Below are 26,006 nucleotides of genomic sequence, written 5' to 3'. Positions count from 1 at the left end.
ATGTATGATGTGAAACCTCTGAAAGGAAACACCCTGTAACAATCATCTTAAGGGTCTAGTTTAAAGGAGGGAGTGTTATTGTCTGGGGAATGTTTTTGTGGTGTTCCCTGAATGATCTCTTCATTCTGTAAGGCACAATGGATCAACACAAGTATGCATCTATTCGTGGGGAGCATGTCCACCCTGATATGTGTTTGTCTTCTCCTTAGAACAACGGTGCCTACCAGCAGGCCAATGCCACATGTCACACAGATCGCAGCGTATATGCATGGCTCAAAGTGCACACGGACGCGTTTACCATACCCCCTGGCCATCCGACTTGTTGGATTTAATATCAGTCAAGAATCTGTGGGACAACATCAATCAGGCTGTTTGCACCATGGATTCTCAACCAAGAAATGTAGCACAGCTGGCCACAACACTGGAGTCAGAATGGCTCCACATTCCTGTAGATACCTTCTAGAACCCTACTGACTCCCTTCAAGCATGTCTTGCAGTCAGCTGCACTGCAAAAGGTGGCTATTCAGGCTTTTGACAGGTAGTCGCTTTTGACAGGTAGTCACATTTATCTGCCTTGACAATGTATTAGTATTAAATGGAATTTATATTCCTGAGTAAAGATCATACAATAAATTGTAAGGATGCTTAACGAGGTTCTATTTTACTTTTTTTTTTTAATATTAGAGGATTTTCTATTTTCTGCTGATTTTTGCTGGTTATCTGTTACAGACTTTTGCATCACAGTCTTAAAATCTATTCTGAACCGTAGAGAGGGATGCATAGCATAGACTAAAAGTATTTTTATTTTTAACACTGTGGTAGTGAATTGCACAGTTCCTTCTAAATTCACTCTCATTATTAACCACAACTACTGTTACAGAGCCTACATGCTGGAACATTAGTGTAAAAAACCTTAGGTCCCTGAAAAGACCTCTGCAAGAGTTTTGATATCAACTTCACAAAATATTGTTATTCCACATTCCTTAGAATAGAAAAGCTTTGGGACTTGACTGTATTTTCCTAGAAGATTATGCTGTTGGACAGTACTGAGTGAAAGCATGCAAAGTATGCTAGCAATTCTGTCTGCAGGTCAACACAAGCAGAAAGATTTTACGTGCAAATCATGTGGAACTGAGCTTTATGTTTTCCCTATTACATGATGCTGCCATCACAGTTTATTGCACGCCCAGGTCTACAGAACTTCATCTAGTGTATGACTATTGATCTCAACTTCTGGTGTCTGTAAGTCATTTTCATTTATCTGGAACACTATAATATGGATTTTTGTAAGATTGAACATTAAGTTGTTTGCTGTGAGCCAATTGCATGCATGTTCCATTACTCTCCTACAACTGGTATGGATGTGTTTGGGACCTTTATCTATATACCTGACGCATCAGCAAACATTATTATTTTTTAAGAGTCTTCCAATGTCCTGAATGAGTTATTTATTTAGTCCAAGAACAGGAGTGGGCTAGCAACATATTATATTTAATGTTTCTAAACTCTTAATTTAATCTTACTTTTGTTGGATCATTTGCTAATATCAACTTCTATTTTTCTTTGTTTAGATAAAGACTCCACTCATGTGAATTAAAGGCCTTCAATGGCATGTCATTTAACTCCACTGGCAGAATTGTATGATATACACAATTGAAGACCTTGCCAAGAACACAGAAAATACCAACAGGGCAATTCTCCCTAAATAGTTTTTCTAGCACTGAGTTCGTGAGATCACATATTGCTTTGTCTTTTGAGAAGCCTTCAAGGAAGCCAAACTGAACTGTTTTTAAATGGTTATTCTCAGAAAGATAGTTCAATATTCTATTGTAAGATACTTTCTCGAAAAACTTTCAGAACATGGAAAGGAGGGTGATGGGTCACTATTAGAGGTCACATGATTATCTTCACTGTATATTGGTGTTACTACTGCAAACTTCATTTTTTCAGGAAATACACTTTGACTCATTGATTGGTGGAGTACACACTACCTGTCTAAGAAAGTGTAATGGTTGTGCTTTCAATTAACAATTTTTTGCCCTTGTGTTTTCAGCTACCATTAAAAAGCATTTATTTATTTAGGTGTCCATTGTTTGAATTTTCATATCATCTGTCTCACTGCTACAGACATCTGGGAGCTGAATATCAATTGTCTTAATTTGTTCATTTCACGTCAAGTAATGTTCCCAATTTTCCTTGGCTTGTTCCCGAAATTTTGAATTTTTGGTGTATAGTCTATGGTTTTGTTCCTTTCCCATGAGATACTGGAGAATTTTGCAATACTGCTTGTAGTGTATTTTTAAGTCTTTATTAAAGCCAGTCATGTGCATTAAAAGGAAAATTAGATTCATAATGTTATAAGAATATATTTATGAAGTGATTAAATTTATCATCTGTTGTGTGTTCTTGGTAACATGTTTCACATTTTCATCCTGTAATTTCTCCCTGAATGCAAGTCAAGCTTAGTCATTGAGACAAATTTTTCTACAAAGTCAATTCCAGGACATTACTTGAATTCTGGTACAACTACTCTTGCTTTTCTCTTAAGTAAGGATTCATCACTACAGTACCTGTTCTTTCAGAACTTTATTATTTGTTAACCCACCAACTATGTCACACATACCATTTTTGACAATGACCTGATGCCAATGCATATGACTTCAAACTATTCTCTTTGATCTGGTCCATTTAGTGCCTCTCTGATGTTGATGACTGTTACATTACAGTGAAGTTTCCCATCACGAGTTGGAATTTCTTCTCCTTCAGTCATTGGTTCAACATTTGATTCTGGTTGTTCATAGAGAATGGTTCTTGACTTGCATTGGTTGGGAACCTGTACATCTTGGTTGAAAGCCCTCTCCTGCTGGATCATACTATCTTCGGTCTGCAGTATCCACATTTTGTTGTGTTACTGAGCATATCACATTTAACTAGATCATCATCTTTAAGCCATAGAATGGTTCATCATCAGATAGTGCCCTGCGATTCAGTGTTTGGAAACATACATTTTTTTGGTCTGACATCTACAACTATTATGTGAAAACATGCACTACATTTGCAGAATTATTTATTGGCTGTAGTTTTTACATTACTGGGATTCAGGGACTTGGTCCTATCAGGTGTATATATAAATAATAGGACCAAGTGTCCATGCCAAAGCTAACTTACAAGGCACCACTACTCTATACTTTAGTTCTGATAAGGACACTTTGTCCTACTATTTATAGGTATACCTGAAGATGGGCCTGAGCCCCTGAAACCTGGTATTGTAGAGACATCAGTCAATGAACAATTTTACAATGGTAGCAGTGTTGTCATCATGTACAACATTTGGAAAACCCTGGGAATGTCTTCCATTGATGTTCAGGTTGAGACTTCCTTCTTGGTGTTGACCTTTGTCGTCTTTATAGAAATCCACAAAAGTCTGCTCAAGTTCGGAACTGTGATGATCAAAACATTTCACATTTCTTGAAATGAGCTTACAACCCTTTGGTACCCACTCTTAAAAGGCTTAGAGCAGTCTGAATAGTCTAAAAAATTCCTTTTCTTATGAATAGGATCAATTTCCTTCATCTTTTGTCCAGCATGACATCCTTCTGGTGAAATGTGTAAATATGTTATGTTTTATGTCAGGATTCTCTTCATTCACTTCAAAAACTGAATTCTATCACACGACCTTTGCACTATTCAATAAGTTTGACATATTTCAATGTGTTGATGGCTTCAGCCCAACATGATGGTAGTCTTCATCCAATAAGTATGCAATGAGCTTTAACAAATGTACCATTTAATTTTTTTTCTGTGACATCATTTTGCTGTAGTGTGCATGAAACTGTTAAGACTTCACTGTGTACCTTCCATATTGAAGATGGAGTCCATTTGCTCTAATTGGAGTACTACTTTCCATCGTACATGTAAAATGATTTAATCTTATGACCAGTCTCATTCTTTTGTCTGGTTCTGGAATTCAAGAAAAGTGTCGGCAAGTTCTTCCTTGTAGTGAAAGAAATTCACTTGGTACCATCTGCTATAGCTGTCTGCAAAGATCACAACAAATCTTTTGTCACCTTTCCTTCACTGGTGAACATACATTAGAGTGGATTAATTCCAAACATTTATCTGAGTCTTTATCTCATTTCATAAAAAGAATGGACACAATTTTTTCTTCAAGACGTGTATTTTGAGAGGTAAACATAACTTATGAATTTCATATCTGTAACGTGTTAGTTTTTGACATCTTGATATTGTGTCTTGGATTTATGTGACCCTACTGAGAATGCCATATTTCCATAACACTTTTTGAGACTGGCTGTTCCATAATGGCATATGTCTTTGAGTGATCCCCTTGTAAATCAAACAAATCAAATGAGGTACCAAATCTTTTTCACAATGGTTTCAAAATGGCATAACTGCACAAGTTTTCTTGAATGTCACTGCACAGCTTTTATCTACAATTTTTGCCACTGAAATAAGGTGGATTCTGATATCTGGGAAGCAATTTTTTTAAATGTTATTGAGTTGTTGGTACTGTTTGGTGTAGCAGTTTAGACATTACTTTTAGCCTTTACTTGAGTAACACTGTTGTCTGCAAGGATTAAATGTTCCTGCATTTCTGTCATATATGAGAATGCTTTCGGGTCATTAAACGTGTGATGTGCAACCACTGCCTCTGCATCACAGGTTGTTAGGAATTAGTTCATTCACTGAAAGACAACAATGAACTGCATTGACTTTATGCACAGCTAATGTACTCAGTTTCTTCTTGAAAGTGAACTCATCCTCTTTATGTAGTTTATCACAGCTATTTTGAAGCTGATATAAGGTGTGGCATTATCTTTTGGGGCAATACAAGTAAAATAATTAGAATATTGAAATTACAAAAATCAATTGTTGGAAATATGTGTAACACAGGACCAAAAGAATCTTGTCACCCACTGTTAAGAAATCTAAAAATATTGAGTGTCCCCTGTTTGTACATCCATGAGTTGATTATTTTTGTATATAGTAACCCTACGTTAATCACAGACAACAATTTTAAGCATCGATACAGCACTAGGAATAAGACAAACTTCATGCTTCCTACTCGCAGGTTAAAGTTATATGCACGAACCCCAGAATATAAGGCATGAAAATCTACATCATGCTAAAAGAGAAACAAATAAACAGCATGGAGCCAGGGCAACTGAAACCAAAGCTGCACAAGTTATTAGTGTAGAAATGTTATTACTCCGTAGAAGAATTTATGAATGATGATGTGGAAGTCTGAGCAAGGAAATATCTCTTGTAAATTAAGCTTAGCAGTTTTGTGTCAAATAAATGATTGTAAAAATTTGTTCACTATTGTTGTTATATATTACTTTGTAATACATGTAAACTGGAGTGTTGATATATTGTTTTTGTAATACTGTATATACAAATTATAATTGTGATGTAAATGTAATGTTGATGAGTCCCCAGTACATCAGATCTGTGATTTGATTTTCTATGTTATGGGATAATAAAAATTCTGATTCTGATTCCATTTTATTGCATAAGTTACACTGTACAATGGTTTCTGCTATTGCTGATTTTGATTTGATTTTTGCTCCAATTTTTCACTGTTACTCATAGCACCTTTTGACATTTTTGTGAACCATTTGTTTTGATTTAACAAATATCATTGCATTTGCATTTTCATAATCTTTCTGAATCCTTCCATTGTTTTCTTCCAAAATTTTTATTTTTGAGTGTCTTGACATCTAATAAAGGAATTTTAAATCATTCTTCCATACATAAATGCAATGCAAAGAAATCATCATACATGATACAATAGGAAGTACCCTTTACCTTACACTTCACAGTAGTTTGCAGAGTATAAATGTAGGTGTAAACTGTGACGAGGTGATATACCTAACCTTATCATATCTATATGCAAGATTTGTGAAAATCTTATGTGTGGGTGCTCCCAATCTTGCATATATTTGGTAAATAACATCTCATTATACATCATGACATGCATTTTAAAAATATCAGTTTCCAGGAATAGTATTTGGACATAAACCCACCATGTGTGGCATCTGTTACAGATGATAAACAACAAATGTATGCACCACTATGTTGATAAAACAAGAACACCGGTATATGTGAAAGTATACAAGGATGGAATACCAGTCTAGCAAATGAATACTTTTTACTACATGTCTTTTATCAAATATATGGAAGATGCAATGCAACATTATTGACAATAGATCACCATTAATGTCCATCTCATAGCATGTTACTTGTCCACAGGATCAATGTATTCAGCAAGATACTGCAACATGAACATTCAGTTTGCCAGAAAATTTTAAAATGCACATTTCATCTTCAGCTTGCCTTTTTGAAGCATGAGATGTTTAAGCAACATGCCTTTGTGAGCAGGTCCCATGGATGCATAAATAGATTCTAGCTTAATCCATGCCTGATATGAAGTGCTGTATGTCTTGACTTGTCTCAGCTCAGCTGGTGCATTAGATAAAATTATGTCTCACTTTTCTGACCACCGGTAAGCACACTTTGTGTGCAGATCCTGCAACAATAAGGGTGTCATCTTCACTAGACACTGCAGATTGCAGTATATCTCCTGGCAACTGCAGATTGCAGTATATCCCCTGGCACAGATCCACATTATTGTAGTGCTTTGACTTGTATTCTCAATGTGTTATGATTGTCACTTAACAATGTGTCCGCTCAAGCTCCATATGCAGCAGTCAAACACGCCATATTCAGCTGTATCATGAACCTGTTCGTTCTGCTCTTTTCAACCGGCAAAGTTCAGTTTCCACTCAGTCGTAAAAAATAACAATATCCCAATCATACAACTTGGGCCTTCACCTACTGGGAGATCATGGATTTTCGGACATGATATCTAATTACAGAACAGCTTTATTACCCAGGTGGACTAAAACAACCCAATAATAAGGTCAGGCCAAGGTAGTTGACATTAAAGTAAATAAAATTTTCCGGATAACCATGTGTTGCAAATGCACCTTTGTAGAGCTACAGCCACATAACCGTCAATCTATGCTCCATTTTAATCTTATATTTCATGAGATAGGAATTTTGGGATGTCACTACTGCAGAGCTCATATTTTGCAATCTAAATCTACATGATTGCTCTGCAATTCACAATTAAGTGCCTGGCAGAGGGTTCATTGAACCACCCTGAAACTACTACTCTACTGTTCCTCTCTCGAACAACGTGCGGGAAAAACAAACACCTAAATCTTTCTGTGTGAGCTCTAATATCCCTTATTTTATTATAATGATCAATTCTCCCCATGTAGGTGGGCAGTGAGAAAATATTTTCACACTCTGACGAGAAAACTGCCACAGTGAAAACACCTTTGTTTTAATGACTGTCCCTCCAATTTGTTTGTTATGTCCGGGGCACTCTCTCCCCTATTTCATGATAATACAAAACAAGATGACCTTCTTTGATCTTTTTCAATATCCTCCATAAATCCTATCTAATGTGGATCCCACATTGCACAGAAAAACACCAGAAGAGGGCAGACAAGGATAGTGTAAGCAGTCTCTTTAGTAAACCTGTTATATATTGTAAGTGTTATATCAATAAATCACAGTTTTTGCTTTTCTTTACCCGTAACATTATCTATGTGATCATTCCATTTTGAGTTATTCATAATTATAATCTCTAAGTATTCAGTTGGCCTTGAGATTTGTGTGTTTTATTGTGTAACTTAAATTTAGCGAAATCTTTTTAGTGCTCATGTGAATGACTTCACAATTTTCATGATTTAGAGTGAATTGCCACTTTTTGCATCACACAGTATCTTGTCTAAATTTATTTGCAATTTGTTTTGATCATCAGATGACATCGTATACTGGTAAATGACAGCATCACCTGCAAATGTAAGAGGACTGCTCAGATTGTCCCCTACATTGTTTAGGTAGATCAGGAACAACAGAGGGCTCTGGAGAATTCCAGATGCTACTTCAGATTGCAATGATGTACCTGTTTGCCAATCTCATTATTTTTTCAACAGTTGTGTGATGTCAGCACTTATCAATAGTCACATGAAGGGGTAATGACCCATCTTAGGGCTGGAAAGTTCCACAGGTTCTCTGGTGAGCAGTGAGAAGCTGGATGTTGAATGGAGTGGAGCAAGACAGAAGTGTGGCTGGCATGACATGACTGGTGGGCCAGGGGAGTTGGCCACGAACATGTAATGTGCTTGGAGCCCTGCTCGAACAACGTTACTGCAGAAGTGTGAATGCTTGATCAGATAATGTAATAGTTGCTTTTTGTGGTGATGTAAGCATGTATGAAGCCAACATTAGTTAAAGTGAATGAAACCAGCATATAAGGCCTATGTATATGAGTGCACAGTCTGTGCTGATGAACTCCATGTAATGTTGCTTCTGTAAAAGCAAAACATGCTCTATGCACGTTGTGTGCTGCTGAATTATGGGATGGGATAATGGTAGTGGTTTTGGCATGCTGCAACTGAAAGGAAGCATCATTTTGTATATGTATTATAGATTTATGTATTTCTGGGGTTCAAATCCACATCAAAAGACCAGAGGGTTCCATGATTATGGTTTGTTCGATAAACGAGATGAATCAAAATGATTGTCTTATGGTTTTACAAAAGCAATAATTTTGGATTTCTTTGTTTTGAAAGATAATTGTCTTAACGTCCTGTTGTCAGAAACTATATTAAGGAAGTTAAAAAGTTGGTACCTGTTCTTTCGATAAAATTTTGCTGCAGCAATTCAACTTTTAGTAGCCTTATCCTGCTAGTCATTCTTATATTAACTTAATGTCATTATGTTGTATTAAGTGTGTTGTTTATACTTGAGGTCACAATTGTCCAGTTTGATAAACAGATTTGACCTGGTATTGTATACTCAATCAGTCAACTGCAGGAGTAATAGTTTTGCACTCCAACTCCCTGCTTCCATATCATAGTCATGCAAAGAACAAAAAGAATGATGCGTTTATACACCTTCTTTCAAAGTGTCAATAGGAGCTGAAACACAGCAGATATTAAGAAACCTGATAAAGCTCTAAATAAATGTTTCTTATCATCTTACCACTTTTGTGGTATTACCTATCTTTCATATGTACACTGGCACCATTCATAAGTAGATACTGCACAACTTCTGCATTTCCTTCACAACATGCTATATGGAGAGCTGTCCGATGGTCTTTGTTGCTACAAGAAAAATCTGCTCCCTGTTAAGAATAACAAAAAATGTCTACTTTAATAAAAACAGTTATATGAAGTAATAACTATGCTGCATTATTTCTTTTTTCTAAATAATTTAATCATTTCAATACAAAGTCGGACACAAAATGAAGCTTTGACATTGCAGCAGATTGTGCACTAAAATGAACCTTCCTGGTAAAATAAAATGTGTAGCAGACCAGAAACTGAGCCACATTATTTGCGGAAAGTATTGTGCAACCATATGTTTTGAGCTGAGGCATGAGAGCATTTTTTGATGGAACTCTATCTGCAGAAGGATAACTTCTAGGTTTGAGATCTTCTAAAACCTAAGGCTTTAATGCACCAGGTAGGTCTATCTTTTATATTAAAAAAAACTGATACTGTAAAATCTTTCTTTGGGTACTGTGTACTCCTTTCCTCTCTCTAACATTGTTTTAATTAATTAAGTTTATTCTACAGGGAAATGAAGGGAAAAATAACTGTCTGAACTTCAAATATTTCTGCTAGTTTACCAGTGAAAGAGGCAACAAATCACAGAAAATGTAAAACATTCAGTTCATTTGTTGTCATTCTGCTGGATCACACCAGCCTAATTCTATCCTACAATTTCAAAATTAAGCTCCTGAGCGCTCAATAATTCATTTTTACCACTTTCTATTCCTCATTCTCATTTGAAGTTCAAAAGAAACTGTGATATTTCAACTTTTAGAGCAATTTCATCTGTCCCAGAATACAATGACCTAGTGAGTACCAGATGTAACTAAAAATGAAACTGTCTATACTTTGATGTGTATGTATAGACTGATCCAATGAATGAAAATTTGTATGTATACTGGAATTCAAACCCAGGTCTCCTGATCACAAGGCAGATGCACCAACCACTACACTTCCCTGCTACAGTGGCTTTGCACAATTGCAGACTATCCTAGCAAATATTCCTCCTCAGTCCAAATTTCTATTTACACTTCAGTTCACTCAGTAATCCCCCCTAAACTTTAACAACATTGCAGAGGCTCTCCAACTGTATTGGAATAGCACCTCAGCATCAAACAAAATGGGGAATCCTGCCTGAAACCCAGTCATCACTTCTGTCTGCTTATATACGTCATAGATGTTTGAACTTGGAAAGGTCCCTGGAACCATATACCATGAAGTTTCATTTGACTATACTCCATTAAATAATATGAAAATTTTAATGGAATTGAAATAGGATAGTTTACTCCTACAACACAGAGAAGGCACTGAGCCAAAGAGGGACATATTTAAAGTACATTTAAAACTAGATAAGCTATTGGACAAAGTACTTCCTCAGTAGTAGTAAATATGTGCCCATGTGAGCATACACACACATGGAAGTTCATACTATCCTCTCTGGGTGTTGAAGTCCCAATGCAGTGAGCAGCAACTCAACTTGGGTACAGAGGAAGCATGAGGTGGAGAGAGGTGGGTCGGGTGGGGGTGGGGTATGGGGGTGGGGGGGGGGATGGGGGAGGCAGATGGTGGAAGATGTTATAGTGGTGCCTTTGGGAGTACGGAGTACTTATACTACTCTTTTAAACAATTACAGAGTACAAGCAACTGTTCATTAATAATTTCATCAAGAAGGTGCGACAATAAGTTCACTACCTCTATAGTTCCATCCAAATACTAAACCCACAATTAGTAAAACACATAAAATGCACCCACAAATTCTTTCAGCTGCTTCAATTTTTCAATATTTCCTTCAGATACAGCAGCTATTGTCATGGCTGGATACAAAACTGAACCAATTTTCTGTTGTTCCTTAGGACTGTAGACATTAAGTGAGCGTGCAACTGCGTCGACAAGATCCCATTCCTGTAGAGCTTTCCACTTTCCAATTATGCTTAACTCTCCCCTGAGATTGTCTTGCATTGCCTGTGAAATATGTAGAAAATCTGTTTCACATATGTCTTACATGTAAATAGTTTTTCTCACGCCAGCTGCATAAGTAAAAAGGGGCTGTCTGCATAATTAATGTACGTTAATTACCTTTCGTTTCATACTGTCACTCCAATCCTTTTTTGAGAGTACATAGGACAGCTTAGTAAGAGCAGCTTCTGGAGTCATATCATAACCAGCAATTACTCCCATGTCAGCTAGTACCTGTGAAATTAAAAAGTAAATTTTAGTAATTAATTTGTACAGTACAACAGGATACATGAACAACATTTTGCTACTACTGTGATGAGAGGATCACGAGGTTTCCTGTTGCTCATATACTAGTTTATCAATTCATAGACAGTTCCTCTGATAAGTAATTCCATAGTTTGCCAAGTATTGTGTCAATGTATACACAATCAAACATGTTTTCAAGCTCAAGTCACCCTTCAGTACCATACTTCTTGTTCTCTATAGCAGTTTTTATTTCGTATATTAACTATATTGTTGGTGCTGAAATGAACTTATTTTTCATAAAGTTATTATGAGTCTCAAACATTACATTCTGTTGCATCAGGAATATCATTAGTCTCATGTAAGTAACAACCATAGTTGCCTTAGAAAATGCAGACAACCTTGATATGGATCAGTGGTTTTCAATTTTAGATTTATCACCTTTCCTGTAAATCAGGGTTATTTTTAGATTGTATAGAAGGGTACCTGATGGAATTACATCATCATCATCATCATCATCATCTGCTGCTGCTGCTGTGTCCATGGCACCAAACATATTCTGTATGCACCTTGTTAATTTAGAGAACCCATCATAGAATACTGATTCATAGTTTTTTGTCAAAGTCTTAATGTACAAAAGCCCTTATATTCAAACTATACATTGCTAAGGTGGTCATTTATTGATTTTGTAACAGAAGAAAGGTGCCCATTAAAATAGTTGCAATGTGCTATTGCCACTTGATGATATTCCATCCCTGATTGACAGTAAGGTCGCTAGGTGATTTGTCTTTACAGTCTTAAAGTTATTTATAATTTTTCAAACAGCTGTGCCAGTGTTACTTGATTTCCTTAACATTGTAACTACATAATTGCTTCTAGCTCCTAATAGTTCTTTGTAACAATTAAGACTGTTGTTAAGTCCTACCTTCAGGTGGCAATTACTGCAATCCTTTAGCAAAACACACTGGGGAAGTAGAAGTTTTCCTCTTGCTGTTGTCATTTCATGATTTATGCAGTCATTTTTTATTTATTTATTTGTGTGTGTGTGGGGGGGGGGGGGAGGGTCATTAAATGGCAAAGATACTTCTCGGCATGAGACATTGAAGCAGTAATAGAAGTCAGATTTAAATTCACTGAAAGTTTATTGTTGAGATTTTCAACACTGTCATTGTGGATGGTTCTTCCTGTCACCTAACCTGATGGTCAGAAATGGCAAGCTTAAGAACTGATGCATAACATATTGTAATACAACATCCTCCTCTAGCATTACTTTTCCTCCACAGTAGTTGTTGATACCAGTATTATTTATAGAATATTGGACAGGTCAATATTATCTCAGCAGATTTTCTGAAAACTTTCATAAAATATACAAAGTGGGTTATATTTTAAGCCAAAATTTATGAAAAGGAATTACTTTATTTTGGATGTTATAATCAATAAGTAATAGCTCTAAATGTACAGTTACAATTTTTTTTAAGAAAGATTTGAAATTTACGAATTATTTGGCACACTTAAAATTTTGATTATTAATTACACAATCTAGTACTGTTTACTTTGTTTATTTCTGGATTCATTTATGAAATAATAATTGAAACTAATATACATTCATTTGTCAAGAAAAATTGTAAACCCTTTGGAGTATTGTTATATGTAGTTGCTAATGCTTTGTCTAGGCTACCTTTAGGGAGTGAAGGATCTAACAACTTTGGAACTGGAGAGAAACGGTTTAAAATAGTGCACTTGAGAGGTGTGAAAGGGGGGAAGAGAGATTTTGAAAATTTGCAAAGCCATCCACAGGTATCAAAATCGTGATCAAAAATGGAAATTGGTTAAGGGCATGTTGGGTAAGAAAGGAGGAGGAAAGACTAGACAATATTATGAGGTACACAAGGGTATTTTATTCAGGAGACATGAGACTGACTCAGATGATTGGGAACTATGTTGGGTGGAACAATGTATTGATATTTATACATATGAGAGTTTTGGTCACTGTGGATCAACCAAATGTACACAAAAGATTCAGGAAAGCATCTATTTTCATAACATAGGAAAGAGAGTCAAGAAGATTTGACTCATGTCAAGAAGCTGCGACTCATGTCAAGGAGTGAAGGTAAGTAACCAATAAGTAGAGGTCAAATGCAAAACATACCACCTAACAGTAACCTAGACCTCATGTCTGCACACATCTACAGACCTTTGCCTTTCCTAAGTCTAAGGATGGGCTTTGTTATATTTATGTGGTGGTTGATGTATTTTCAAAGTTCATAAGGTAGTTTCCTCTTACGAAAGCTAGCAGTAAGCAAATCATTTCTAAGTTTGAAAACACATATTTTCATCAGGTGGGTATTTGTAAAACAATTTTATCTGACAATGGTTCTCAGTTTACATCACAAGCTTGGAAAGATTTAGTTGATCATGCAAAAACAGGGCATATTCTAACCTCTGTGCACTATACATTGAGTAATCCTGCAGAAAGATACAAGAGAGAAATCTGAAGACTATTTAGAACATATTGTAGTAAGAATCACACCAGTTGGATGGATTATGTCAGTAGATAAAAATGTCGTGTGACTAGGACCTTCCGTCGGGTAGACCGTTCGCTGGGTGCAAGGCTTTCGACTTGTATGTCGATGGGGATGAAATGATGATTAGGACAACCCAACACCCAATAGCTGGATGGAGAAAACCTCTGACCCAGCCGGGAATCGAACCCGGGCCCTTAGGATTGACATTCCGTGACCACTCAGCTTCCGGGGGCAGACATTATGTCAGTTATTTTGAGGATATTATGAACAGTTTGCAACACTCTTCAACAGGGTTTTCACCATTTGAAATCATGTTTAATTGCAGACTAGCTAACTTTATTTCTGAGAATGTTGAGTTTCCACCACATAAAATTCTGTCACCGCAAGAGAGATAAGAGTGTGTCAGGGACATTACGAAAAAGCAGGGAGATAGGAGAAAGCAGAGACATGATGGTAAAGGCAGATTTTCTAAGTTTGAGGTAGGAGATCTTGTGTTGGTGAAAGCCAAAGAGAAACCAAAGTGCTGACATCTGAGAGAAAGAAATTTTTTGGTATTCGTATAGGATCATTTGAAATTCTTTAAAATCCAATTCTAATGCATACAGACTTTTGTATCCGAAATCTAAGAAGTTGTTTGGATTATGCAGTATCACTGACCTGAAAGCTTATAGACATGATCCATTAAGTATCTAATTGTTTTTTTTTCTTTCTCCTTTGTCAAGAACATAGTATGCATGATGATGATATTTCTAAAGTTCTGTATTATCTATTGACTGAGTTTAAGTCAATGCCATGCTGTATTTGCAGGTTCATCAACTATATAATTCTGTTTTGTAATACATTTGTGCTTTAGAATTTCATACAAATATGCCATGTGACTAAATGAGTAGATACTTTTACAATTTTGAAATGTGACAAAGCCATTAAATATCCAGTGATAAATTCTTATTTTAGAATACTATTAGTGGTAAATATTATTATTATTATTATTATTATTATTATTATTATTATTATTGTTGTTTTCTTTGTGTACTCTGCAGAAAATGATTAAATTTAATTGTCATGAACTTTTTTGGGTAAAGTCATGGGTGTTGTGGTAAATTGAGTGAAGGCTTATTTTATTCGTATGTATCTTGGAGTTTCATTTGTGCAAACCAAACACGTGTGTGTTGAACACAGTATTCTTATGTCAGTACATCATCGACTATGACGTATACCTCATTTTGCTGGCATTTGTCAGATACTGTGTCAGTGCAGTCCAACTTGTCCTGGTTGTGTACATAATTTCTTTTATCTTCTAAAGGCTAAGTGAATGTTACTTTTGATATCTTTAGTATACATGTATATATTACCTTACTTGTTCATTTTTTCATTGCATTTAGTTCTGCTTATTAATGTACCATATGTGTGAACAGTTTTTAATCCATCCTGAACTGTGAGTACTTATTTTTTTCAATATAGGTAGGTAAAACATATGCCTTGTTACGTGAGGGAGGTACTGAACAGCATGCCTAGTACACAAAGCAATGTTTCAGGATTCGACTGGAAGATGTTGGTGGATCCATTACCACACTCCTGTATGACTACACCCTTGTTGGTCCACTCAACTTCCAAGAGATTATAGGTGTTGGGTGATGTACTCAAGCATCTGTCAACTAAATCAGTCTTGAGACTTAAACTTGTAAATTGTTATCCAAAAAAATTAGCCTACATGAAAATTCTTGTATTTATATAATTTTAAAGGAACTATTTGTTTATAAAAGTAGTCACTGCTATGGATAGTGTTATTTCACATAAATTTATGTTTTTTTTTTTTCAAATATGGGGATTAACTTACCAATACATTATGTAACTTAAAATCTTGTTTGACTTCAGTTGATGTTCTACAGCTGATAATTTGCTATGTTCAACACAGAAATGTAAAAACTTATAAAGTTCAGGAGTATATTCTATGAACCATGTTGTAAATAATTATCAGAATTTGATAAAATTCGGCACTGTTAGGTTAGTAGTCATACATCTCAATGAACTTTCTTATCTAAACACTCATTAAGTCTTTTTTATCAATTGTAAATGAATCTTCTAGGTTTCTATGTATGTAGGGTAGTTAGTTTGAACAAGTATAAATAGTGTGGAAGACATTTATGATTGTGATCATAAATCGAGTATAATCTGTATAACAAGATATATACGTTTCTGATTTCACACATTAATTTTGGTCCTCATGCTACTCGATGTCATCATTCCAAGCTATTTATGACACTGACTGCCTGTATTTATCCTTAGGACTGCATTGTATCTCACTGGAACTTGAGTTGTGTGCAAACTCACGCTTAACTCTATTTGGGTACCCCTCGTCGCCTCGACTCGGGGTGTACTCAAGTACCGACTGAGGCTAGATGCTTCATCTAATTATTCTTTACATATGATGGAACTTATTGATATATGATTATGAACTTTATTCATTTTGTTGAGTCAAAACATTTCTGCTGGTGTGTATGCAGTGTAGTTTGGATTCGTGGGTTAATCCCCACATTGTAAACATAGGCCCTAATATTTTTCCATTATTTTCTCTTTTCATGCGTCAACATATCATTACATACTCTGATTTATGTGGCTGATTGAGTACATTGTTCTGGTCAGTACCTGTCATGTGAGTTTCTCGAGTCAGCACACTCGTCGCACACTTAGACTCTGATTTTTTTCCTTCTCTTTTGATGGTTTTGAAGGTGTAACTTCATAGACGTAAACTTGGAATTTGTAATTCTAGTAATTTACATTGCCTCTGCACTTATCTCTCTAGTTTAGTGTTGTAATATTGTAGTTTTGACTTTCTGTCATTAGTCTTGAGACAGAATGGCCCACAGATCTGAAAATCTGAATGCCATGTCAGCATATATGTATAGATTATGACTTGTATAGTAGATATTTTTCTTATGTTTTAAGTAATATTTTATGTAGCAGATACTTCTGTATTCTTTCTATTGGCAACATTTTGTACAGCGTTTGGCAAAGTTTATTGTAGGTCACAAAATATAGTACACACATTGTTTCCATATTATGTGAGGGGGATACTGTAATGGGACATCCTCCTCAAGCATTGCTTTTCCTCTACAGTAGTTGTTGATACCAGCATTATTTTTAGAATTTTGGACAAGTCAATATTATCTGAGCTGCTTTTTCTGAAAACTTTCACGCAATTTTATACACAGTATGTTATATTTCAAGATAAAATTTATGAAAAGGCATTACGTTATTTTGGGTGTTATAATCAATCAGTACTAGTCCCGAATTAAAATTACTATTTCTAGAAACATTTGAAATTACGAATTATTTGGCACTCTTAAAATTTTTACTATTGATTATGCAATCTAGTACTGTTTACTATTTTTATTTCTAGATTCATTTATGAAATAATAATTGAAACTAATATAAATTCATTTGTCAAGAAAAATTGTAAGCTCTTTGGAATATTGCTATTTTCGCTGAGTGAGGCAGTAGTAATCATGCCTCTGATGTGAGTGGACATATTTTTGTATTTTGTATGAACAATGTAACTGCAGCTTTGTTAATGTGAAAAATCAAAAGGCTGTATGATATGCTAAAATGTGGCAAAATATATTAACATAACAACGAAAATTCTGCCACAACAATCTTCATATTTATTTAGATCAGTTCAACCACGAGGACATAAAATGTGAGAACTTCAGCTTCAAGAATCAGACCCCTAGACAAGAAGAACTCACACCAACTCTATGTGAAAAGGTAAGTAAACTAGAAAGTTTATTGTAATCTTTGCTCCTCTCAAATCTTCATAAGAGACTAATGTGGACACCAGCTGCAAGTAGGAAGGAGGGGGTAGATTACAATGTGCTGGGAGACATGTTAGTTATAATGGCAGTACATGAGTTGATGCTATTAATCTTTCTAGTGGGCTCATTTATCATGAGACTTAAATTAACTGATCTAATCTTCCAAAAAAGGGAAAGGAATTCAATAATCAACTGCAAATACAGTTGGTATTTTGTTGCAGATCTAGGTTTCACTACAGAATAGCTGCCCTCAGTGCATTTAAATCAAGTCATATTAACTGTACAAGCTTATAATAACACGTGTTACTATATGATTTTTTAAATACACTGCCACATTAGAATCTGGCTACAGACATGCTAAAATTGTACAGTTACATGTTTTGTCACAAGCTTCACATGTCTATAAATGCAAGAGCTAAAAATGTATATCTGCAATAAAATACAGATTCAATTTGTGACTGATTGCTGATTTCCTTTTCCCAGTTTGAAATACACCACAGTCAATGTGCACAACTGTTCTTGTGGAATCGAACTTGGTTGATTTAGTGTTAGCATTAGTTTTCTGAGATGAGCTCAGTAGATGACTTGTCAATGTTTGTATCTCCAATCAGTCTGATGCTAACTCAGCCTCTTTACTATAAAGTTTACTATAAACAGGTTGCTCTAACTACCAATTTTGTGTGTGCACCACTTCATAGTTTGTGCATGAAGTTTGTGGTTGATTTGGCCACTAGAGGCCACCAGCTTGCTAATAGACACCAGCTGTGAGTGCAGCCTGCCAGCTGTGCCTCCTGATGGAACTGGTGAATGTATCAGTCAGAGCGCATGGCTCCACTAGCCACTTGAGTATTACTAATTGTATTGCACCTTGTCTCTCATGTGAATGTACTGTTTGAGTAATACATTACAGTGTTCTTGGGTTAGAACAGTTTTTGTGTTGAGTATGGTATTCAACTCTGCGTGTTACCCTTCATTCTTTAATCCTTTGAGTTTAATTTCCGTAGAGGCAGTGCTTAAATCTTTTCTCTAGCAACAGCAGGCACTGACAGTTGCCATAGTCAGTTTAACAACTACACTGGCACAAACTGCGTCCCCACCAAAAACATATCCACTGCTGTTCTCTGTATGCGACTATGCAGCAAAAGATTGGAACACTTACAAGAAATACCTGCAGCAATATTTCCAGGCATCTGGGTTAACAGTCATAAACCTGTGCCAGGCTCTTTTTCTTGTCATGGACTTCACCTTGCAGGTATCAGTTTTTGTGTTAGCTCACCCTCTTACAAGAATCCTCAGGTCTTTCTTTCAATCAGTGCAAGTTTCTTTCTATCTATCACTGTAAATGTACTCACTTTATTGCTGCTCGTATGGAGTTTTACCACTGCCAAAAGTGGCCAAAACAACAGCATTGTCAGCAGAACTACATGGCATTGTCATTGTAATTTTGTGACAAATGTTCATACTGAATCCTATGCTGATGAAATGGTTTGTGATGCAGTTATACATTTTTCTCCTGATAGGGAAGATTGAGAGCAAGCTCTACAGTGTGAAAATCCTAAGCTTATAGAATTATTGAACATAGCTCAGTCATTTGAATTTTCATGGGCTGCAGGTAGTTATATAGAAGCCTGGTCTGAAGTTTCAGAAATTTGTTCCTCTCAACCCTCCCAGCCTTCAGTCAGTTTTCAAGGGAATGCAAATGCTGTTGCAGCTGTCCAGCAGACGTCTCAGTGTCATACAGGTAATCAGTGTTCTCCACAACAATAGTCCATGTCACAAAAGTGACAGCCTCATTCTCCACTGCCTTCATGCCCATACTGCTTCATTCAATATGAAAGGACTGTGTGTCCCATGTGCAGGGCAATGTGTAATAGATGCCATAAGAATGGACACATTGCTCCTGTAAGTTCTGCCTACTCCATCACATTTGTCACAACAGCCTTCCCTGGCTTTGGACTTGAGACATGGAAATGGACACTGTGCCAGTGTCAGTTGTCCTACCATATCACCTTTAACAGGGGAAAGGCACCGCACCTGCCCGCATTCACACTACTTCTGACGCAATGTACCAGTGGCAGGGCATCGCATGACTCAACAACTTACATCAACAACAGAAGATATGGATGTGAGCACAGTGTTCACTTCTTTGCAAAGGAAGAGGAGTGCTACAACTACCATTTTTGTGAGAGTACCGTTTCACAGCTCTCGCATGAAGTTTATGCTTGATTCAGCTACTAGAGGCCACCTGTTCTGCCAATACAAAAGCAGTTTCATGCGCAGCCTGCTGGCTGCGTTCCATATTGGAACTAATGAATATATAGGCCAGAGGTCAAGGCTCTGCTGGCCACATGCGTATTGGTAATTGCACTGTGCCTTGTCTTCCATGTAAGTGTACTGTTCAAGCAAAAAATTTCAGTGCTCTTGAGGTAGAACACATGCCATTAGGAAAATTTCTATGCTGCCAAAAGGCAGTTTCTATACATTTACAATGATTAAGCTCCATTTCTCCCAAATGTAGGAATTGCAGCAAGGCTATAATACCATCTACACTAAAAGTACTTACATTTTTTACATTATAACTGCTAACACTCAATGGAAAAAAAAGAAAAAAAGAAAAAAAAAAAGCTGTTGTCCTACCATCATGTTCCTCTTCTCTGATGAAGATAAGGCAAAAGATGATGGAATTTGACTGCCACACATTCATTTGTGTACCAGTGATGACTTTTAACTAAATCATCACAACTGTCAGTCCTGCAATAGTCCATAGTTCATTGTGATTTCTGTTAAAGAGTTTTGAAAGTTTTGTTCAATTACTTTGAATCTAAATTTGGACTGATGAACACTGGTTGGAGGTACCACTCTGCCAGATTGTCCAGCACACCTTTGAAGTGCACTTGTTTTGATGATTATTACATGTATTTTGCTTCTGGACATATTTTACAGTGGGGAGAAGGAGGCGTTGGCAAAACTTGATTAAAATAAGGGATCAGTTAATAGGACACATACCAAAGCATCAAAGAATAGTATGGTTATGGAGGTAGTGTGTGAAGTAAATATTGTACAGGGTGTGGAGTCTTGTCCACTCATTTCATATAAGAGTGCCTCAGGAATGCTGCATTCTTGGAATGCTATACAAAAATTCAAGCAAATAACATTAATAGTTTTATTTCAATAAAGAAGATTGACAATACTTAATGTGGTGTCACCGCCAGACACCACACTTGCTAGGTGGTAGCCTTTAAATCAGCCGCGGTCCGTTAGTATACGTCGGACCCGCGTGTCGCCACTATCAGTGATTGCAGACCGAGCGCCACCACACGGCAGATCTAGAGAGACTTCCTAGCACTCGCCCCAGTTGTACAGCCGAATTTGCTAGTGATGGTTCACTGACTTCTACGCTCTCATTTGCTGAGACGATAGTTAGCATAGCCTTCAGCTACGTTATTTGCTACAACCTAGCAAGGCGCCAGTATCCGTACTATTGATATTGTGAATCATGTACCATAAAGAGCAACGTTCATCATTAATGGATTAAAGTTAAGTATTTCACCAGCTATGTCCGTTTTCTCAATTCCAATTCCCTTGTCATGTTCCAGACCTCACGCCAGCCTGCGTGAGCTGAGACGCGTGCATTTCGGCCTCCTTTAACCATAAGGTTGGCTCTCCTGCCAACCACAACACTTAACTTTGCATTTAGAACAAGTGTCGCAAGCAATGGGTGACATGCAAACAGTAATGTTCTTCACTATAGACAAAGTCCAAACAAGCAATGGATATGGATCACTAATAACTGGTATCATAGCACTCTCTGCTAGGCCATGCTAATGCTGTCTACTAATGTCCGGCCGAGGCTGGCAGGAGCGGCGCTTATATACACTTCAGCTAGATTCCGCTCCTATCGTGGTGACATTCTGGTCAGCATGCTATTGGCTGATGTCTTCTCACTGCCTTCTCTGGCCTTGCATTCTTCTTCTTCTTCTTCTTCTTCTTCTTCTTCTTCATTCTGGTGCTTGTGGTTACACCAGAACAAGGGGATCTTAAGGCTAGACTACATTACGCAGGTTCAAGGGGATGTAGGTTTCAACGATTATGCAGGTACGAAGATGCTTGCACAGGAAAGACTGACACAGACAGCTGAATCATAAAGTCTTTAGACAGAAGACAACAACAATGTGGCTATTAGAAATGATGACAGCGCTTCTATTTTTGTAGTCTGCAAAAGTATTCAGCTATTGTCAAAGGCAGAAACTGAGGCATTTCCAAGCAATGATTCTTTTTGCACAACTTCAAAGCACATTTGCAAGCAGATGATTGCCTTGATACTTTTCATAGGACTAATCTTATGTTCCTTGTATGGTTGAGAGAGAGAGAGAGAGAGAGAGAGAGAGAGAGAGAGAGAGAGAGAGAGAGAGAGAGAAAGAGTGCTGAGGTAATGAGTATTCAAATAAAAGTGGCATTCTCTATAGAATTTCTTTTTCAGTTATATCATTAATTTTCTTTGTAACTATTTATCATCACAAGCACCAGAAATCTTAAAATCATGACCTTTTTTGTATACATACATAAGAAATATTAATGTCATATGCAGTAAGCAACACACACCTTACCAGTTTCATAAAGTGCACTCACTCCTCCCTTGTGGCACTGTGTACAAGTGACTACTATTACCCCACGGTCAACAGCAGCCTTTATAGCTTCCAGAAGGTCTTTCCTGTTGCTTGGAACATTACCTACTCCATATGTTTGCAAAACAATGCCTTCTATTGGTGGTTGAAAAAAGGCGGTGACCTGAAGAAATATATGACACAAATCTTTAAATATTTATTAAAAATCACAACTACATAATAATATTACGTCATCCATTTTGCTTAGAGAACACCACAGTTGTTTTCATAAATTACAATGTAGCAAATACTGCTACCAACCACATAAATCATAGTAACATTTTCTCACTTATCATTGTAAACAAGAACACTAAAAATTATTATACTTTACCTTTCAAGAGAACAGCTGAGGAAATTCCAAGATGACAACCTATGCATATTAAAGATCATGACAACTCACAAAATTTGTTTTCTTTATCATAAATAGTGTTACTTCACAAACTGAATACATAATCTTTATTTTAAAAGCAAGCATAAAGTATACTAAATGTTTAAAACAGATCAAAAGAAGAACCCAAGAAGCTGTTCAAAATAGTATTACTAATACAAGGATAATACCAAAACTAAACTGTTCACATTATTGTTGGTCACACTGCTGTGATCAGCATTTTCCCTGTTCTCAAAGAGCCATCAGCTACCATTTGAAATGGAACTTAATGCAAAGTAATATGTGAAGTTGATGCTGTCATTCAGTGCTGAATGTAGAAGATGCTAAAACTATTGAAATTCACTAGCATTTAACAGTGGGATATGGAGACTTGTACTTGGATTTCAAAACTGTCAACAAATTGTGAGGGAAGTTCACAGCTGGTTGCACTGAAATTTTTAATGAGACAGTTGCAAAAAATTAAAAACTCATGCAGCAAGATCAGATGATCAGTCTCAGTGATCTTCACATTTTTTGCTCTTTGGTTTCCCGTAGCAACATTCTTCAGTCTGCCAGAAACCTTGTAATACCACAAGGTAGGCACAAGATGCTCACAGAAGACAACCAATGGCAATGCACTCTGTCATCCTGTAAATTTCCTCAGCATATAAGATGTAATTAATGCATAACTTTGTAGCTATTAATATTATACGAATTAAAATCTGGGTGTTTCAGTTCAGAGCTGAGGGGGAAAAAAAATCACCAGAATGGTGACACTCCTCTTTACCCAAGTCACAATATTTCAAACAATTGTAGTATGAAAATAAAGTTATTGTATCAATGCTTTGTTATAAAAATACAATATTTTTGGTCAAGTTTGTGGCCTCTGGGACCACAGCAAATGCTGACAGGTATTGTGAGACACTCAGACATCTCAGACAAGCGATTCAGATCTGCAGAAAAGGGAATTGAGCAAGCATTTAAGCTTTTTCCACAACAATGCTTGTACACATATCAATCATCACATCAGTACTCTACTGGAAAACTTTGGATGTAAGACCACCATCCACCTATCCACCCATTGCAGACCTGGCATTCAGGCGGTTCTATTTATAATTTGATAACATATTAGTGGTGGTTATGGGAAGTAGCCATGGTAGAAACCAATGCTGAATCCAGATGTTCATATCATGCAGTTGTCAATATCCATAAGACAACATTGCTTGATAATGTACTATGTACCTATATGTTTAGTTTGACGTTGCCACTACATCAGAATATTTTATGATCTGAAGATGCCAGTAGCCAAAACCAGTCATAGTGAAATGTAAAAATTTATTTGATCAAGACTGACCTGTAAAATAAAGTGACAACAGTGGCACCCATAATTGTCATACATGTAGTATATAGGCGATCATACTACTTCTTGAGCCCTTGATATGTGAGGCACTCAAGGGTCTTGTATTACCAAATTTTCTTTTAACATTTGAAAATGTTGCACTCTGGTGGAAAGGAGGGAATGGTGCTCCCCACAGTTGACATGGCACAATAAATGTTGGTGTGCAACTGACAGCCATGATCCCTACAGACAGGACTGGTGTTGCAATGTGAAGACATAAGTGTAAATCGCATGAACTTGTAGCACCACAGTGGGGGAGGAATGTATGGTTTGACATCACAGTGATACACCATCATCTTAATCTTCTCTGACTATGAGTCACCTTCATAGTCTGAGATCAAAGCTCCAGTATCCACTCTGTTGTCTTTTGGTCCCTGTTGGACACAACGAACAAAATGCACAACCCATCATTCCAAATTAGCATACAACTTTAAGAGGAGACCTGTCTGTACGAGGCAATCTCAGTGGAAAATGATACCCTGTACCATATTCAGACTTTCATGGGAGATTATAAATGTCACCCATCTTGTCGTAGTTAAGCAATGCCTGTGACTCCAGTATCCTCCCCCCACCCCCCCCCCCCTCCCCAAGAAGACACTGCAGTTCCTACTCCAGACAGAGCAATTTACACACATCAAAGGAGACGAACAAGTGACTCCTTCATGAAGGACCCCACCACAGTTACCACAAAGGGCTTCTCACTTACATCCAAGAGTGGTATGCCCAAAACTGTGGCATTTGAAACAGTACACTGGGTTGGAGGACATAGGGCCACACATTTACCATAGGCAAAGAAAACCTGTCTTGACATGCTCTGGGAGTTTTTTGCTATTGAATGTAAGGATAAAGGGGTCTGATTTTAGCAGATCCCATCCACCTTTTTCATGATGTTTTGCATGTCCACAATACCTTGTGAAGCCCACTCATCTTTCAGCTCTTCTTTCAGAATATCGACAAGATCTCTACATGACATTACACCTTTGCTGTAGTTTAACATATAGTGCAACTCTAGTTTAAGTGCATATTCTCCAAGGAATTTAGCTTTCTGGAGGGTCTTTGCTTGTTGGGAACAAGAGGTTTCTATGAACAGTATATCACCGCACAATTGCTCAACAGATTTTGAAGTGCCAGCAATGGTCTCTAACTTTTTTGAATATAAAACTGCAAGTTCTTAAAACTGCCCTCTGTATTTTTAACTACTAAAAACACATTATGATCTGCAGCATATATTGTTTTACTGTAAACACAAGAATTCTGAAAAATTCCAGAGTAGGGACTAATGGCTATGCAAGACCCCTTTGATAGATTATTTGATGGTACAGCAGGTACCCATTTGGCTGGAAGGTAGAGGAGAAAATTTCAAGAGTTCCATCTCAGTCCCAAGAGGAGATCTCCACATGTCTGAGTAAGTCTTATACAACAGAGGTGCAGCAGCTTCCCCAGTGGTTGCTCGCTAACAACTTTTCCATTTCAACATCCATGCAGCTCATCAGCTCACAGCACATTTTGAGACTGAATTTTTTATTTTATTTTTTTATAGAAGTTTTCACCATCCTCATGATTCAGGCAGTCAAGCCAAGATCCTCATTCCCTCTGATACCCAATGTTCCATGCCATACCGTACACTTCTGACTGAAGTATGCCCATAGCTTATGGTGACAGAGGACTGGCGGCACATATGTCCCTGGCTCAGGAACCCTGTGGTTGCCAAGCCCATTGCCAGCAAATGAATTTTGATAGCCCAAGGGCCTGGAATATCAGGAGCTTTGTTAGACCAAATAAGAATTATGATGCAGTGCCAGGAATATGAGCCAGGTTACGGGCACTACTGGTGGACACAATGAGGTGGTAAGAAATTAAATGTTATTGACATTTCAAATTGAGGGGATCG

At 36.9% G+C, this 26,006-nt stretch overlaps 1 protein-coding gene across 1 annotated transcript in view; it reads right to left on the bottom strand.

Moving 5' to 3' along the window:
- LOC126266748 (L-asparaginase-like) overlaps positions 1-26,006 on the bottom strand; it is a 358,132-nt gene that overhangs the window by 30,714 nt on the left and 301,412 nt on the right. Inside the window, exons 7-10 of the mRNA XM_049971252.1 lie at positions 22,288-22,473; positions 11,226-11,339; positions 10,902-11,111; positions 9,096-9,220 (exon numbers count right to left, since the gene is read on the bottom strand). Of these exons, the coding sequence (XP_049827209.1) occupies positions 9,096-9,220; positions 10,902-11,111; positions 11,226-11,339; positions 22,288-22,473 (635 nt within the window). The remainder of the gene's footprint in view (positions 1-9,095; positions 9,221-10,901; positions 11,112-11,225; positions 11,340-22,287; positions 22,474-26,006) is intronic.

This window comes from Schistocerca gregaria, chromosome 4 (assembly GCF_023897955.1).
Source record: "Schistocerca gregaria isolate iqSchGreg1 chromosome 4, iqSchGreg1.2, whole genome shotgun sequence".
In the NCBI taxonomy this organism is placed as follows: Eukaryota; Metazoa; Arthropoda; class Insecta; order Orthoptera; family Acrididae; genus Schistocerca; species Schistocerca gregaria.
The sequence above is the reverse complement of the archived record's forward strand: the minus strand, read 5'-3'. Positions and strand labels throughout refer to the sequence as shown.